General features: G+C 35.0%; 1 protein-coding gene across 1 annotated transcript; it reads right to left on the reverse strand.

Annotated features, from left to right (window-relative positions):
- Positions 1–1,720: 1,720 nt before the first annotated feature.
- LOC127161402 (uncharacterized) lies at positions 1,721–17,054 on the reverse strand. Its single transcript, XM_051104171.1, has 8 exons — positions 17,006–17,054; positions 16,253–16,415; positions 15,693–15,824; positions 13,941–14,348; positions 13,020–13,087; positions 12,270–12,338; positions 1,849–2,121; positions 1,721–1,750 (listed from the first exon to the last, which is right to left on the reverse strand). The coding sequence occupies exons 2-8, from the start codon at positions 16,317–16,319 to the stop codon at positions 1,721–1,723; spliced, it is 1,047 nt and encodes a 348-aa protein (XP_050960128.1). The 5' UTR covers positions 16,320–16,415; positions 17,006–17,054.
- Between the last annotated feature and the right edge of the window lie 1,674 nt (positions 17,055–18,728).

Genomic DNA, 18,728 nt, shown 5'->3' on the forward strand with positions numbered 1-18,728 from the left:
ACAATTAACAGTGCTGTTGTTACTACAGCTGCTGATACTAAAGCTTACTACAGCTGCTGAAACTTCCACTTTAGGAATGAATTAAACAATCAAGTTCAAAGGCAAGATTTGCAACAGAATGCAAAATCCAAACCATTGAGGGTTATTTAAAGTAAAAAAAAAAAAAAATAACTCTAACCAAACTTTAACCAGAGCAGTATTGCAGTTATCACTCTAGACTTTGTTAAGTTTTAGAAAAGCACTTCTTTCTAATGTAATTCTTGCTCTGTTGCGGCGGCCACTTGAAAGGTCTCCAGTTAAACTAAAGACCCGCTCTGCAAACGCTTCGGAAGCTGGGATTGCCAGAAGGTCTAATGCCAGGGGTTTCAGCAGTGGATACATGGTGGAGCTTTGAGAAGACCAGAAATCCACGCCGGATTCTTCTGGGTTTGCATGGGACAGGGATTCTTTGAATTTTTGGACCTCTTGTCTGATGGAGGCCTTGGAGGTCTTTGGCTTTGATGATGGCCGATGGGCACTAAAAAACCTGAATCTAGGCCGCTTTTGCAGAGGCACCTCTGAGACCTCTGCATTTCTAATGTCCTCATCATCTGTCACCTCTTCCTGGTATGGTACACTGCGAGTGATGTACTCTCCAGCTTTACTAAGGAGATTCTGTATGTCGTCATTATCACTGTCAATCAGGGTCTCTGCTGACACACTAGCGTCAACAAAACAAGCAGCTGCAGCAAGAGGAGAAAAGTTGCTTGCCGACACATCCAGAAAACAGCTGAAGCGTAAATCCATGTTTGCAGACATCTTCTGTGCCAGTGTAGCTACATCCCTGTAGCTCCTGGCATGAGCAAGGGAGAAGTCTGAAAGGTGGCTCCTCAAATCCAGTATTGCAGGGACAACCAGGGAGAAACAACACGTGTCACTTTCAAGCACCTTTGTGTGTTCTGCAAATGGAAGGAGCAAATCTTTGAGGATGGCCACCTTCTGCCATTCACTGGGCAGCAGGCAGTCCCAGCCCATGGTGTCAGCCACCGATGTCACGTGGTCCTTTACTTCGAGTAAACGAGACAACATCAAAAAAGAACTGGACCATCTGGTTTCACAGTCTTTGATGAGAATGAGTCCACATTGTTCCAGCAACCGTTCTGTGGCAACAGATGATTTGCTAAACTGTCTCACCAGATGCCGGACCTTGTCCAGTAGACGTTTGATTGCTTGTTCCTTTTTTACCATGTTGACGACAAGCTGAAGGGTATGGACCACACATGGGGTCCTCTCCAAGGTTCCATATCTGATAGAAAGTTTAACACAAAACAACAATTATTTTCATTAAATCCTACAATAACTATTAATCTATACAATAGCACTTTATCACTACATAAAATTAATTAAACATATTTATTTCAGATTTTTTTTAGATTCAATATCAAATATCTATTACAGTGAACAAGCTCTCTGTAATAACAAACACCATTCACAGACTGACCTTTCGTCTGCCTCTTCCTCTTCATCACTATCCTTGTTGGAATCGTTCTCATCAGAACTGGTGTCCTCTTCTTCAACGCGAAATGCAGAAACCATGTTGCTTCCATTATCAGTTATTATCATGATAATTTTTTCCTTTCGGATCCCCCATTCTTCTGTGCATTCCTCCACAAGAGTGACAATAGAATTAGCAGTGTGTGGGTGAACCATTTGCTTTAGGTTCAGTAGTATGTGTTCAGCTTTACTGTCCTGAACATTGAAATAGCAAGCACTGACAGCCAGGAAGGAGGCGGTAAGCCCCTTTTTAGTCCATATGTCAATGCCGATGGTTACTTTGCGGGCCATAGCCAGTCTGTTTTTGAATTTTACCTTTTCAGCTAGGTACATTTGGTCCACTAGATTTGTAATTTTGGTCTTTTTTGGCACAGTCAGTCTTTTATCTATTTTCTCCATCATGTTGATGAATTCCTCATCTTCTACTGTCCGTGGAGGGTGGGCTGTCTGAGCTACCCATTTAGCTATAGCCTCCTCTTTAATGCGTTGTTCCTGGGAGTCTGGCTTGTACTTGATGTGAGAAAAGAATGCACCTGACATAGATGGCCTCTCCTCTTTCCTGGCTGGTTGCTTGACCACATCTGGAATCTATTGTAAGAATAAATACAATGAGGCCTCATTAAATGAAATAATATCAGGAACACAAGTGTTTAACTTAATGAAAAAAATAACTTAATGAAAAGCCTAAGATCAAAACTGTAGGTGTATATATTGTTTATAAATATATATATATATATATATATATATATATATATAAAGTAAATTACCAACTGAATGCAAGTTATAAATGGTATTGCACACACCATTATTGATGATATTTGGAGGAATATTAGCCTACATGTAATTGTTCAACTTGATTCCCTTACATATACATTTGCTTCTAAGCCTAATTACATTAATTTTGATTATGATGTGATTGTGACAGGGCGTAGGAAGAGGTTTCAGGTTGGGGGTGCTGAGTTTTTTCTGTCACCACTTTTGAATAAGAAACAATATCAAGGCTATAAAACTTCTCAAAACTCCGCAAATCACAAAAGTATCAGTGAGAACACTCGTTTAAACAGCGCTCTGGAGCTTGACTGCAGTGCACATCACATTTTTTACTTTATTGATACTGCTTTTAATCGTAATGCAACGGACCCGTCATCGGGACGTCATGTACAATAAAAGAGCCTGCGCAGCGACAGGAAATATAATTTAACACAAAAAGCCTGCCTAGACGGTGGACTTGCGCGGCATGTGGACAAATTCTTTCTACGCACACACTATTTTATTTCTTGATAACAGACCGCTGCTAACTATAACACACCGTTGCCATACTGAAATTGTATTTAAACTTATTATTATTCTTCTTCTTCTTATTTTTCTTAACGCAAATTTTTGGACACCTACTCCTCCTAGACCGTTCAAGCTACATACTCCAAACTCGGGTCAGATCTTCATACTGTTCTGACTTAGTGTGCTATATCTTTTCAGACTGGTTTGAGTTACGGTTTTCTTAAAAATTAATATTAAAAATCATAAAAAGTCCCATAGACTTTCATTGACCAAAAGTCCATGTCTGTTTGAACTATGTTTAATGTAAACTGCTAGAAGCCATTGATACTCAATTAATCTTTAAGATATCTATGTTCTTTCTAACTAATAACTAATCTATCTATCTATCTATCTATCTATCTATCTATCTATCTTCATCTTATCTATCTATCTATCTATCTATCTATCTATCTTATCTATCTATCTATCTATCTATCTATCTATCTTATCTATCTATCTATCTATCTATCTATCTATCTATCTATCTTATCTATCTATCTATCTATCTATCTATCTATCTATCTATCTATCTATCTATCTATCTATCTATCTCTATCTATCTATCTATCTATCTATCTATCTATCTATCTATCTATCTATCTATCTATCTATCTATCTATCTATCTATCTATCTATCTATCTATCTATCTATCTATCTATCTATCTATCTATCTATCTATCTATCTATCTATCTATCTATCTATCTATCTATCTATCTATCTATCTATCTATCTATCTATCTATCTATCTATCTATCTATCTATCTATCTATCTATCTATCTATCTATCTATCTATCTATCTATCTATCTATCTATCTATCTATCTATCTATCTATCTATCTATCTATCTATCTATCTATCTATCTATCTATCTATCTATCTATCTATCTATCTATCTATCTATCTATCTATCTATCTATCTATCTATCTATCTATCTATCTATCTATCTATCTATCTATCTATCTATCTATCTATCTATCTATCTATCTATCTATCTATCTATCTATCTATCTATCTATCTATCTATCTATCTATCTATCTATCTATCTATCTATCTATCTATCTATCTATCTATCTATCTATCTATCTATCTATCTATCTATCTATCTATCTATCTATCTATCTATCTATCTATCTATCTATCTATCTATCTATACTATCTATCTATCTATCTATCTATCTATCTATCTATCTATCATCTTAGAAACATCTATCTACATCTATCATCTATCTATCTATCTATCTATCTCATCTCTATCTAAACATCTTCTATCTATCTATCTCATGCTAAATCTATCTTAGCTAACATCTATCATGTTAGAAACATCTATCTATCATATCTATCTATCTGTTATCTATCTATCTATCTATCATGTTAGATCTATCTAACATCTAAAACATCTATCTATCTATCATGTTAGAAACATCTATCTATCTAATCATGTTAGAAACATCTATCTAACATGCTAATCATGTTATCAAACATCTAGCGACATGCTAATCATCTTATCATGCTAACATCTAATCATGCTAATCTATCATGCTAGAAACATCTTGCTATCTAATCTATCATCTGCTAGAAACATGCTTCATGTTAGAAACATGCTAGCGACATCTATCATGTTAGAAACATGCTAGCGACATGCTTTAATCATCTTAGAAACATGCTAGTTAGACATGCTAATCATGTAAACATGCTAGAAACATCTTGCTATGCTTCATCTGTTAGAAAAATGCTAGCTATTTGCTAATCATGAGAACATCATCTTCTAATCATGTTAGAATCTATCATGCTAATCATGTTAGAAACATGCTAGCATGCTTAATCATGTTAGAAACATGCTAGCGACATGCTAATCATGCTAGAAACATCTTAGCGACATGCTTAATCATGCTTAGAAACATGCTAGCGACATGCTAATCATGTTAGAAACATGCTTAGCAACATGCTTAATCATGTTAGAAACATGCTAGCGACATGCTAATCATGTTAGACATCTTGCTAACATGCATGCTAATGTTAGAAACATGCTAGCGACATGCTAATCATGTTAGAAACATGCTAGCGACATGCTAATCATGCTAGAAACATGCTAGCGACATGCTTGCTAATCATGTTAGAAACATGCTAGCAACATGCTAATCATGCTAGAAACATGCTAGAATGCTTGCTAATCATGCTTAAACATCTTTAACACATGCTAATCATGTTAGAAACATCTTGTGACATGCTAATCATGCTAGAAACATGCTTACATGACATGCTAAATCATGTTAGAAACATGCTTAGAAACATGCTTGCTACATGCTCATCATGTTAGAAACATCTTAAGCAACATGCTAATCATGTTAGAAACATGCTAGCGACATGCTAATCATGTTAGAAACATGCTTGTGACATGCTTGTTAGTCATGCTAGAAACATGCTAGCAACTTTGCTAATCATGTTAGAAACATGCTTAGCAACATTGCTAATCATGTTAGAAACATGCTAGCGACATCTTAATCATCAAACATAGAAACATCATGCTAGCGACATGCTAATCATGTTAGAAACATGCTTAGCGACATGCTAATCATGCTAGAAACATGCTAGCAACATGCTAATCATGTTAGAAACATGCTAGCGACATGCTAATCATGCTAGAAACATGCTAGCATGACATGCTAGTCATGCTAGAAACATGCTGTTAGAAACATGCTAGCGACATGCTAATCATGTTAGAAACATGCTAGCGACATGCTAATCATGCTAGAAACATGCTGCTAATCATGCTCATGCTTAACATGCTATCATGCTAGAAACATGCTTTGTGACATGCTAATCATCATTAGAAACATGCTAGCGACATGCTAATCATGTTAGAAACATGCTAGCGACATGCTCATGTTAGAAACATGCTACATGCTGCAACATGCTAGAAACATGCTAGATGCTTTGCATAATCATGCTGCTAATCATGTTAGAAATCTGCTAGCAACATGCTAATCATGCTAGAAACATGCTAGCGACATGCTAATCATGTTAGAAACATGCTTGCTAGCGACATGCTAATCATGTTAGAAACATGCTAGCACATGCTAATCATGCTTAGAAACATGCTTAGCAACATGCTTGCTAATCATGCTAGAAACATGCTAGCAACATGCTAATCATGCATTTAGAAACATGCTAGCACATGCTTCATGTTAAATCATGCTAGAAACATGCTAGCAACATGCTAATCATGTTAGAAACATGCTAGCATGCTAATCATGCTAGAAACATGCTAGAAACATGCATGCTGCTAATCATGTTAGAAACATGCTAGCGACATGCTAATCATGCTAGAAACATGCTAGCACATGCTAATCATGCTTAGAAATGCTAGCATGCTAGTGCATCATGTTAGAAACATGCTAGACATGCTACATGCTAATCATGCTAGAAACATGCTAGCTAATCATGCTAGAAACATGCTAGTGACATGCTAATCATGTTAGAAACATGCTAGCTAGACATGCTAGTCATGTTAGAAACATGCTAGCGACATGCTAATCATGTTAGAAACATGCTAGTGACATGCTAATCATGCTTAGAAACATGCTAGCGACATGCTAATCATGCTAGAAACATGCTTAGCAACATGCTAATCATGTTAGAAACATGCTAGTGACATGCTAATCATGCTAGAAACATCTTGCTATGCTAATCATGCTGCTAAAACATGCTAATCATGCTATCATGCTAAAACATGCTAGCGACATGCTAATCATGTTAGAAACATGCTAGCTGACATGCTAATCATGTTAGAAACATGCTAGCGACATGCTAATCATGCTAGAAACATGCTAGTGACATGCTAATCATGCTTTAGAAACATGCTTGCAAGAACATGCTAATCATGTTAGAAACATGCTAGCAACATTGCTAATCATGTTAGAAACATGCTAGCAACATTGCTAATCATGTTAGAAACATGCTAGCGACATGCTAATCACGTTAGAAACATGCTAGTGACATGCTAGTCATGCTAGAAAAATGTTAGCAACTTTGCTAATCATGTTAGAAACATGCTAGCAACTTTTCTAATCATGCTAGCACCATGCTAGTGACATGCTAATCATGCTAGAAACATGCTAGCGACATGCTAATCATGTTAGAAACATGCTAGCGACATGCTAGTCATGCTAGAAACATGCTAGCAACATTGCTAATCATGCTAGAAACATGCTAGCGACATGCTAATCATGCTAGAAACATGCTAGCAACATGCTCATGTGAAACATGCTAGAAGATGTTAGAAACATGCTAGCGACATGCTAATCATGTTAGACATGCTACATCATGCTAATCATGCTAGAAACATGCTTATGCTAATCATGTTAGAAACATGTTAGCGACATGCTAATCATGCTAGAAACATGCTAGCGACATGCTAATCATGCTAGAAACATGCTAGCGACATGCTAATCATGTTAGAAACATGCTAGTGACATGCTAATCATGTTAGAAACATGCTAGTGACATGCTATGTTAGAAAATGCTGCAACTTTGCTAATCATGTTAGAAACATGCTAGCAACATTTAGAAATCATCATCATGTTGAACCATGCTAGTGACATGCTAATCATGCTAGAAACATCATGCTAGCATGTAGAAACATGCTAGCGACATGCTATCATGCTAGAAACATGCTAGCGACATGCTAATCATGTTAGAAACATGCTAGCGACATGCTAATCATGCTAGAAACATGCTAGCGACATGCTAATCATGCTAGAAACATGCTAGCAACATGCTAATCATGCTAGAAACATGCTAGCTAACATGCTAATCATGTTAGCTAAACATGCTAGCGACATGCTAATCATGCTAGAAACATGCTAATCATGTTAAAACATGCTAGCGACATGCTAATCATGCTTAGAAACATGCTAGCGACATGCTAATCATGTTAGAAACATGCTAGCAACATGCTAATCATGCTAGAAACATGCTAGCAACATGCTAATCATGCTAGAAACATGCTAGCTATGCTAACATGCTATGCTAGAAACATGCTAGAAACATGCTAATCATGCTAGAAACATGCTATGCAACATGCTAATCATGCTAGAAACATGCTAGCAACATGCTAATCATGCTAGAAACATGCTAGCATGCTACATGCTAATCATGCTAGAAACATGCTATGCTAATCATGACATGCTATGTCATGTTAGAAACATGCTAGCGACATGCTATGCTAATGCTATGCTAAAAACATGCTAGCGACATGCTAATCATGCTAAAAAACATGCTAGCGACATGCTAATCATGCTAAAAAACATGCTAGCGACATGCTAATCATGCTAGAAACATGCTAGCATGCTATCATGACATGCTTAGCTAATCATGTTAAAAACATGCTAGCGACATGCTAGTCATGTTAGAAACATGCTAGCGACATGCTAATCATGTTTAGAAACATGCTAGTGACATGCTAGTCATGCTTAGAAACATGCTAGCAACATTGCTAATCATGTTAGAAACATGCTAGCAACTTTGCTAATCATGATACATTGCTAATCATGTTAGAAACATGTTAGTGCTAATCATGATCGAAACATGCTATCGACATGCTAATCATGCTAGAAACATGCTAGCGACATGCTAATCATGCTAGAGACATGCTAGCGACATGCTAATCATGTTAGAAACATGCTAGCAACTTTGCTAATCATGCTAGAAACATGCTAGCGACATGCTAATCATGTTAGAAACATGCTAGCGACATGCTAATCATGTTAGAAACATGCTAGTGACATGCTAGTCATGCTAGAAACATGCTAGCAACTTTGCTAATCATGTTAGAAACATGCTAGCAACTTTGCTAGTCATGCTAGGAACATGCTAACGACATGCTAATCATGTTAGAAACATGCTAGTGAAATGCTAGTCATGCTAGAAACATGCTAGCAACATGCTAGTAACTTGGTAATAATGTTAGAATCCTCTATCTATCTTTCCGTCGATTGACAATCTGACCAATACTATCTATCTATTTATCTGACAGACTACATTCAAACTTTAAAACTTCTAAATATATCAGACTGAAAACCATCCAAACTTAAAACTTCTTAAACTATTTAAACTTTTCAAACTTCTTAACTTTTCAAACTTTTCAAACTTTTTTTTTACTTTTCAAACTTTTCAGACTTTTTAAACTTTTCAAACTTTCTGGTCAAGCCAACTTAAAGTTTGTCTTGACAAACTTTTTTATCTAGTATTCTGAAGTTTTAAAATGTTAGCACAAACTTTGGAAGCATTTTATTCAGCATCTACTCAAAAGACTCTTGAGTTTCAACTATTAAAAAATGAACAATTAAATGTCATTCCAACCCTAACTATTATGTCTGTTGTTTTTTTTCAACACCAACCTGTTCTCATTTTTTTTAGATTTGGATGGCAGAAAGCTCTACATTACCCATAAGCCTGTCACCATTGCTAAAGAGACACAGCTAGATAGACAGCTTTGCTTACCCGTTACTTTTGTATTTTATGTATATAGTTTGTATTCATTTAAATGCCCAACTTTACTACGTAATTTCAAATTTTATGTCCCATTTTAAATCACAATCATAAGTAATTTTTAATGAAGCTAATTACAAAGGCTATTTTTTGTTGTTGTTGTTGTTGTGGTTAGCGCTTCATAAAAAGGTTTTATTTGCTAACATTACATACATTAGCCACCATGAACAATAAAAATACTTAAGTATAAACTCAGGCTCCACCCACTGACCCACCGGTGGTTCCAAAATTGTATCTTTTAAAATTATCGTAAACAATCCAAAATGTGCTGCAGAGCTGAAGGGGTTAAAATGTTTACAAAAATAAAGCAATTGTAGAATACAGTTATTCTTATTTATTTTGCATTTTTCACTATGATGTATGCACTTTATGATATATACTGTGATCATAGTGCTCTAAATTCTAATACTGGTGATGGCCTATGCTCACAAGTGGTTTACAAGTTCATGTACACATCATTCATTTACCATTCTTTTACCCAACAACAGGAACTGAGTGTAACACCTTTGGTCTAGTGAGAACTTGGGCTGGAGCTAAACTTTGCAGGACAGTGGCCCTGCAGGAGCAGGATTGGACACCCGTTATAAATAAATCGTAAATAATGACATTCCTTAGAAAATATAAAAGGGTTTAGGGCAGCAGTCCTTATGATGAACCTCAAGATCCACTTTCCTGCAGAGTCCAGCTCCAACCTGCATTAAACACACCTACCTGTAATTTTGAAGTTATCCTGAGGACCTCGATTAACTTGTTCAGATGTGTTTGATTAGGGTTGGAGTGAAACTCCAAAAATGAAGTGGATCACGAGGTCCAGAATCGAAGACCCCTAGTTGAGGGGTATGTTTAATGTAGGACAGGGATGTCAAACTTTCAAAAACAATGTTTCAATGATGCTCCAACACAAAAATCTGTGGTTTTCAAATAAGCCTGAAGGACTTGATCATATGGATTAGATGTTTGAAACTTGTTGTGTCGGGGGAAAGAAAATACACTTTATAAAGCACATGAAATCCATGATAGGAATACATGTATTAGTATTCCCGATGTTATGGGGCTAAAACTAACCTGTCATCAGTTTGCATTTCCACTTTCCACCCTTTTTGATCATTTGGTCAATTTTTCTTTGAAATTAAGGGAAGGATTTTGAATTTGCAGTGGGCTGTATTGCTTATATATAATTGCGGATGATGGACAGTGCCAATGAATGAACAACATAGAACTAATACTGCATTAAAAACAAGAGCATGCTCATTTCTAGCACATGAGTAAGAAAAGGGAGCTGAAGATAAACATCTGGCACAGATTTTGTTGATGTCTTTTGTGTCCTTAAGTATACAGCAATAGTGAAGTGCGACAATATGTTTTACTTGTTATCCTTGCTTACTTGCAAAGGATGCAGATTGTTGCAGTTCATCCATTACATTTCTTGGTGTTCATCCAAAAAAAGCAAAGAAATTATTATCATTCTTATTACTACTGTCAAATAATACTACTCTTGTGACACCCATCAAATCTAATTCAGACATGATGTAAGAATATAAACGGGGAAAAAGAGAAAAGACTCAACATAGTTTGTCCATGATGAGGAGAATACATATGTGTAGATTTTACAGCACTTCCACCCCCAGGGGACCAGTATGGGCCCATGGAAGAGCAAAAGAAAATACACATTTCAAATGGCCATAACTCAAAGTACAGTAAGCATATGAAAGAGAAAATTTGCAGGATAATTGCTTATGATGTGTTTAATTAATAATGCTGGGCACAGTTTTCAGACATGCATGGAAAGGTGGCTATAAGTTTTTTTTTTTTTTTTTTTTAATGCTCACAGTAAAGTATTAAATTTCAGCCTGCCCCTAAAATACGTCAGAGATTTTCACAATGAATATACTTATATATCCTATTGTCTATGAAAGATATTAATTATATTGTTTTAAGACTAAATGCTTTAAACTACATTACCCATAAGTCTCTGTGATTCTATCAATGGGACGGGAAAACATGGCGCTGTTATTTGTAGTTCGTTGAGGTTTTTAGTAAGGCCCAGGGTAGGGTTAAGATCTCTACAACTGTGTGTTTTCTTACAACATAGCGTCACTTAATCGTTGACTTAACCTATTACTAACGTAATAATAGCATCAAAATACAAGTTGTAACATGAAGCGCTGTTTTATTTTGTTTAAAAGATAGTCCAATCACAGGGAGCTCGCGAGAAAGTCACAGCCAATTACAACCCACTTTAAGAAACGCAGCCCCATACTTACTTGTCCATTTATGGTAAATTACGTCAAATTTTTCCGGTGACCCAAAGAATACATCCATACAGGCAGTACAAATATGTACATCTTCTACTTTTTTCTTCTACATCTTCTAGCATGAAGAAGTGATTCAATTATTATTATATTAATAAAAATGAACAAATGTCCAATACAATCTTACTGTAAAGCTAAAAAAATCAAGGAATAATTTCAAGTTCATTTCTGATTTCATTATCATTTCTGTAATACAGTATCAGCAACACATTTCAGTGTATGTTATAATGTTTCAAAAGGATTCCATGAACACTTATCTGCAGAGAAAATATATACCAGGCTCAGATGCTTGCTCATTTGGAAAAAAAATATATTGGTTTATCTTTCCACAAACACACAGACTTGAAAACATCTTGGCTGGGGGCTAATAGGTACTTTCTGGTAATGAAAGAATGAATGTGAGTGTATTTGACAATGATGAAACTGCAATTGCAGTTAAAGCTGAATAACAGTTTATAAAATGTTTGTTTAAATAAAAAAATGTTTTTCCACAATTTATATAAATGTTTTTTTTTTTTTGTTTTTTTTTTGTTCTGTCAATTAACTACAGTACAGTACACCTCAGATAACAAACATACCATCCAGAGCAAGGATGCCACTGCACCAAAACTTCTGCATGGCCCTTAGAAAAATAACAGAAAGAAACATGGCAATAATAAATAATAACATAAATATAAATATATAGCAATAATGATATTAGCATAATAAAATATATTACTATATTATCAATTCAATTTTGCAAAAACACAGAACTTTTTATACAGAAGTTTTTATTTTTGCCAAATTAAAACTGGAAAATACTTCACATTTGCAAAACTTAAATTGCATTGTAAACTTAAAATTTGTGAGAACATGAATGCCTAAATCTGGAGCACAAAACCAGTCATTAGTCACACAGGTATACAGAATATCCAAAAAGAATTCACAGCGCCTCTCTTTTTACACATTTTTTTTTTTTTTTTTTTTTTTATGTTACAGCCTTATTCCAAAATGGATTAAATTGATTATTTTGCCCAAAATTTTATGGTCTGAAGTTTTCATCAAGCACAACTTTAAAGGTGATTTTTCTCAAAATTTTTATTTATTTGCACCCTCAGATTCTAGATTTTCAAATGGTTGTATCTCTGCCAAATATTGTTCTATCCTAACAAACAATCCAGCTTATTAATGAATTAATGAACTAGCCTATTTGTTATTTCACAACATACAAAATAGCTAATTAGTATTATTGTGAATGTGTCTGTTTTATTATTATTATTATTATTTATTTTTTTTTTTTTTTCAGTACTTTTTTTTAACAAACCTCCCTGATTCTCTTCCTCAAAATTTTTTTGTAGGGGAAACTGGTGGAGTCTTTATGAATGGGGCACTCTGAAACAAATTAGAAAATGGTTATATTTTGTAACAGACATAAGTAAAATAGACATCTACATTCAACAGACATCTCTATAAATTGGCATGAGGGTCATGGATAAAGAGAATTTTTAAAAGGAAAACTGAGAATTCAGCTGAACAGGACCCTTTTCATTGATGTTACAGTAATATGGAATGAAAAAGAGACATTTTTTTTTAAATGTGGGAGTTCTCACTACTATTACCACTTGTGTGTGTGAATGTACATTCAACTTATAAAAGCTGAAAGTGCTACAGCTATTTGTACAGTACATTCAATGTGCCTGACTGCCAGAGTCAATAGCTTCCAGTTAATTTAGCTTTATAAAAACAGTCTGATATGTTGCCTTATTGTGCAAACCTTTAACTGTTATGACATTATTTTAATTTCAATATCATATTCAAACACACTGGTGTAGATTCAACATTTACTTCACTGTTTTTCTTCCTTTTCTTACCTCCATGTTGCAAAATAATATGGAAACGAAATGTGTCTTTATATTATATATAATAATTATATTATACATAGTCCTTTTTGTGAAAAAAAATAAAAAATAAATAAATAAATAAATAAACTAAGCTTGGGTTATGTATACTACACTATTCACTGCATAACATTAAATTGCCAAAAATAAATAAACAAGACACAAGAAAATAAATAAAACATATAAGATGCATATTACAATATGTGCCTTTCTAACCTAGTCCCTTAAAAAAAACAATGAGAAAGGTCCCGTTCCAGTTACCTAAAACTGTTTCACACAGCAAAAACTAAGAACAGTTTTGATTCATATATCAAAACTAATCCACAAATCAACAAATCCATAATTACCTTTAGGTTCTGTTTTCCTCTTTATTTGTCTTTTTTTTTGTGCGTAAGACACTGTGTCTGGACTGCCTAGCTCAGTGGACACAGGATTGAGTTTAGAAGAAGCAGAAAGGATAGAGGCTGGTGGCAGAGGAGAAGCCAGGGAAGAAGATATAGGACTGGGTTGAGAGAACTTCAAAACAGACTGAGTCAGGGTGGAGACTGAAGGAGCAACAGATAACGACAAGGAGTTTGTGAAAGAAATAGGAGAAGCCAAGGAGGAAGATGCAGGAGTTTCAGACTCAGGGGGGAGCAGAGGTGTTGACTCTGATGCTGGGTCTGCTGTGTTGTCTATTGGTGGAGTCTCTGTCTGTTTGCTGGTTGTTGCTGGAGTCTCGACCGTGCTGCTTGCTGCTTTCTCTGAGTTATCCACTGTTGGAAAAAAAAAAATTGTGATATGAATCTAATAATCTGCAGTAATCAACACATTTAAAACAAATCTTTTTAAATGCTCAAAAACACTATGCAACTTTTAAACTCTGTATTGGCATAAGAAACTAAAATATATGTGCCTTACTGCTAAGAAGGCACATGATAAATCAAAATATAAATAAATATATATATATAATATATATAAAAACTCTGTAAAATTATCAAACAAGTTTGATATCCTCCATCTGGATGGAATCACAGCTAGAAGCTCAGCTAAAAAAGAACTAAAAAGAGTATGTGATTTTCTGAGAAATCTTACGGCCCAGAATGTGAAGGCTGGCTCTGACTTTCAGCAACTAGCATCAATACATAATGTGAAATTGAATGACCAAGTATACACTGCCATGTACATTTGCAGTTCATACACTATGCTCATCTCATTATAGCATAAAGCAGTGCAGAATAAATTTATTACAGTATAACAGTAATCTAAAAATGCTAAAAATAAACATTTATTGTAGGACGGGACAATAACTCAATATCAATATATATCATGGCATATTTTTTTTCAATAACAGTGATATGATTTTTAAACACAATTTAGATATTTCAGTATAGGCTACATTGCAGCATTTGTCACTGACTGATGTTCAGGGTGCAGCTGTCAGAAAGAGCAGAATACTGACAGCAAACAGCAGCAATCCTGATCACACACACAAATTTGACACACATAGTTGAATTAACCAATAGTTTTAGTTTTTGTAGTGTTTATAGTACACATCTAGCTCATTCAAGCGTGATTACATTTTAGTGTCTTTGTTTCCATAACGACGGCCTCTAGAAAACACATTATGATGTGTGACACAGCATGTGGTAAAGCTGCACAAAATTATTTAGATAAAAATGGACAAATAATTACATAATGTTCTCATAATTTACGTAAATTAATTAAAAATTAAAATTCATCCCATCCAGGTAACAGCTGCAAAATTATATATACAAAAAAAAATATAAAATGTCCCTGTTAAAAAAAAGTGCTGGTTAGGTAGTTTTTGAAGAATGGCTGCTGGTTTAAGCTGATCCTTAGCTGGTTTAAGCTGGTCCTCAGCACATGACCAGTTAAGGACAAGCTTTAAGCAGCTCAAGCCAGTAGCCATGCTTAAAAACATAACCAGCATATGCTGTTTTTTTAACAGGAATATTGAAGAGTTCTTTATAAATAAAATAATCAACTGTACAATGAAAATAAAAGTACAGAGGCCCATTGTGGTGGTTATAGGGCTTCAGACACAAAACAGTTTGCTGTAAAGGATCATGCCAGTTCTATTGAATGAGACATTTTACCATTACAGGGGAGCAGAGGTGTTGACTCTGATGCCGGGTCTGCTGTGTTGTGTATTGGTGGAGTCTCTGTCTGTTTGCTGTTTGGTGCTGGAGTCTCTCCCACTCTGCTTGTTGCTTTCTCTGCAATAGCCACTGTTAAAACAAGAAACAAGAGAATAATAATAATATTAATAATTCAACAATAACTTAGCAGTAATTAAATAATAAAAATAAATAAATAATTCTTGTTTAAGTCCTATGGGTTGTATGGGTCCAAATTATTTTGGACACAAGAAAATAAATATTCACCTTTTTCACTTGCTAGGAGACATGATAAAATAAAAAAATATGAGTTCTAAAATAATAGTACTATTGAATGAGACATTTTCAAATAAAACAAGAATACACATCATGCTGTTCACATGTTAAAGCAAAACTTTAATTCTGCTAAGAAAATTTATGTAGGGTTTGCAAAACCCATTATTGCGGGTTTTTTTTTAATTATTCCTCAAATGAATCAAGGATGCACTTATAAACAATGAAATAAGTAAAAATATAGCATGCACATCTGTGTTTATTACCATTCAGAAGACTTTCATATAACCTCTTTATTGTGACAAATGCATCCTGTGCATCTTCTGTTTCCATCTTCCATGGACAGAAGCACTCTGCAGAAAAACCGTTTGAGGTTCTCCTGGCAAGGAGAAGGACTGGATACCTCTCTAAAAGTTGCCATTTGTGGAGCTGTAATAAAATTGACACTACAAATTTAAATAAAATTGAAAAAGATTATAAGACTGAAATTCTGATAAATAACATATGTGGGTGTGTATGTGTGTGTGTGCCTAGACAAGATAATAGATAAGCTATGCATTGAAAATTAGACTGAGCTAACTGTTAAAAAAAAACAAAAAAAAACTAAACAAAATGCACACACACATGGTTGACAACTATTTGAATTCACTGACATCTGTCAGACATATATTAGGGCTGTCAAATCAAATAACAATACACACACGTACATATGCTGTATGTACACTTTGATATATAAGTAAGTATACATACAGTTATTATTGTGTGTACAAACTAGGGTTGAGTTAAGTTGAAGCTAAACCCTGCAGGACAGTGGCCCTTCAGGTCCGAGTTGGACACCCCTTAACGCTCTAATGTTAAGTAACTTCTGATTTAGTGTTCTTTATCAGACCTGAGCACAGTGGACAAAATAAATATCATGCTTTAGTCAGTATACACGATGAAGAAAGAATTGTTTAACTGTTTAAATCTAAAAAAAGAACAGAGACAGTTTACTAACTATATCTGAAAGAAAAACCTACCAGTAGATTGGTTCCATCATACACTTTGTTCACACTGCTGTTTTTTTTTTTTTTTTTTGACGCTCTTTCCATTCTTGGGAAAGCTGTTTCTTTTTTTCCTCAAGCTTTTGCTTATATGGCTACAGTGTAGGCACATTTTGCTTGCAACTCCAATTTTTTTCCTGCATTTGCAACAGTCCTTCAGAGTAGGCATCTGAAAAAAAAAACATAAATGATAATTAGAGTACTGCATGCTGTGTTAAGAGGGGATAAGAAATATTTTTGGTAACGCTTTAGATTACAACCTGCAAAGAACTATGTAAGTAAACTGAATTTACGGTGTATGTTTCTGTGATTATAGTGTACCTATTAAAGAACGTACATGTAGGTATAAGGGAACAATATGTTATATTTGGGTAATAAGGGGATAACAAACCAGATATTCAACCTGCAAAGAACTACATAAGTAAACTGAATTTACGGTGTACATTTCTGTGATTATAGTGTACCTATTCAAGAACGTACATGTAGGTATACGGGAACAATGTTATGTTTTGGTAATAGAGAGTAACAACCAGATATACAACCTGCAAAGAACTGCGTAAGTAAACTAAAGTTACGGTGAATGTTTCGTATTTATAGTGTCTACGTGTAAGTATGAGGGAACAATAGGTTACCTTTGGGTAATAAGGGGGTAGCAAACAGATATACAAATAATTTATAATGGATTAATTTAAAAAACTTAACAGGTACCTGTTCTATTAAATCGTACGTTTGGTGTATCTATACGTAAGCTTTTTAAAATTACTGGTAAATTATACTCTTGTTCCATGTAGTTACAGGGTAAGTGTGCCCTCTGCAGGCTGTAAATTAAAGTGGCGATTGTTACCCCTTGTTCAAGGAAGTTACAGGGTACAATACATATAACAACGCGACGTAAAATGTGGTTCTACAAAATGTACATTTATTTACATTTTTACAGACACTAAATGTACAATACTGACATATTTACATCATCTAAACATTTAACGTTTACTTAATATGAAATTATAACATTTCATTCTGTTCTGTGTGATTTCTGTTGCCAGCTCGTTTCCAAGAATAGGTCTACATAATGTTATCATGACTACACGGTAAACCCTTAAAATAAATAATATGTCTGCAATCGTTTAATCTAATATTAACTTCGTTTGCCGTGGTGGAACACAAAGGCGTTTTCTCTAACATGCTGTGACTAACAATAGAACCATAAAATACACCGAACACGCATCATAATTACAAATTAAACAATTTTATTTGTATGCTGTAACCCAGATCTTCAGAATCCATACGATTTGCGAGGACCAGAACCAAATTCAAGGCTTTGTCCGGCGATCTTCATCTCCATCTCTAGCAGCGAGTCCAGCAGCAACAGCCATAAACCCGTGCTAAAGTGCATTTTGCGACAGGAAAATCGGACGTTCATTGGCTCTCGCCTGCATTCGTCACAGATTACGACATGCCGTGTTTCTGGTGAGATGTGTTGGAATGACGCGCGGGCGCCTTCGAGGAGTGAATCAAGACAATAATCTGGATAATATTTTCAGCGATTAACAATTTAAATTCTGCTCTCATCCTACTGCACCTCAAACCTACTGTATTCCGCCAGAGAGGACTGCGGCTGCAAACGCATCGTTATTTGGATTACTTTTTTGTATGGCTGTTGACATTTTTGCAATAAATAAATGATTGTGATTGCACTTTC

This window comes from Labeo rohita, unplaced genomic scaffold, assembly GCF_022985175.1.
Source record: "Labeo rohita strain BAU-BD-2019 unplaced genomic scaffold, IGBB_LRoh.1.0 scaffold_639, whole genome shotgun sequence".
Taxonomy (NCBI): domain Eukaryota; kingdom Metazoa; phylum Chordata; class Actinopteri; order Cypriniformes; family Cyprinidae; genus Labeo; species Labeo rohita.

What these genes read in the sequence shown, in the direction of transcription:
- LOC127161402 (XM_051104171.1), bottom strand. Translation starts at nt 16,319, where the DNA reads ATGGAAACAGAAGATGCACAGGATGCATTTGTCACAATAAAGAGGTTA. An exon ending in ATATGAAAGTCTTCTGAATG is followed by an intron (nt 15,825 to 16,252) that starts GTAATAAACACA and finishes TTGTTTTAACAG; the next exon opens with TGGCTATTGCAGAGAAAGCA. An exon ending in AAATGTACCTAGCTGAAAAG is followed by an intron (nt 1,751 to 1,848) that starts GTAAAATTCAAA and finishes CCTGGCTGTCAG; the next exon opens with TGCTTGCTATTTCAATGTTC.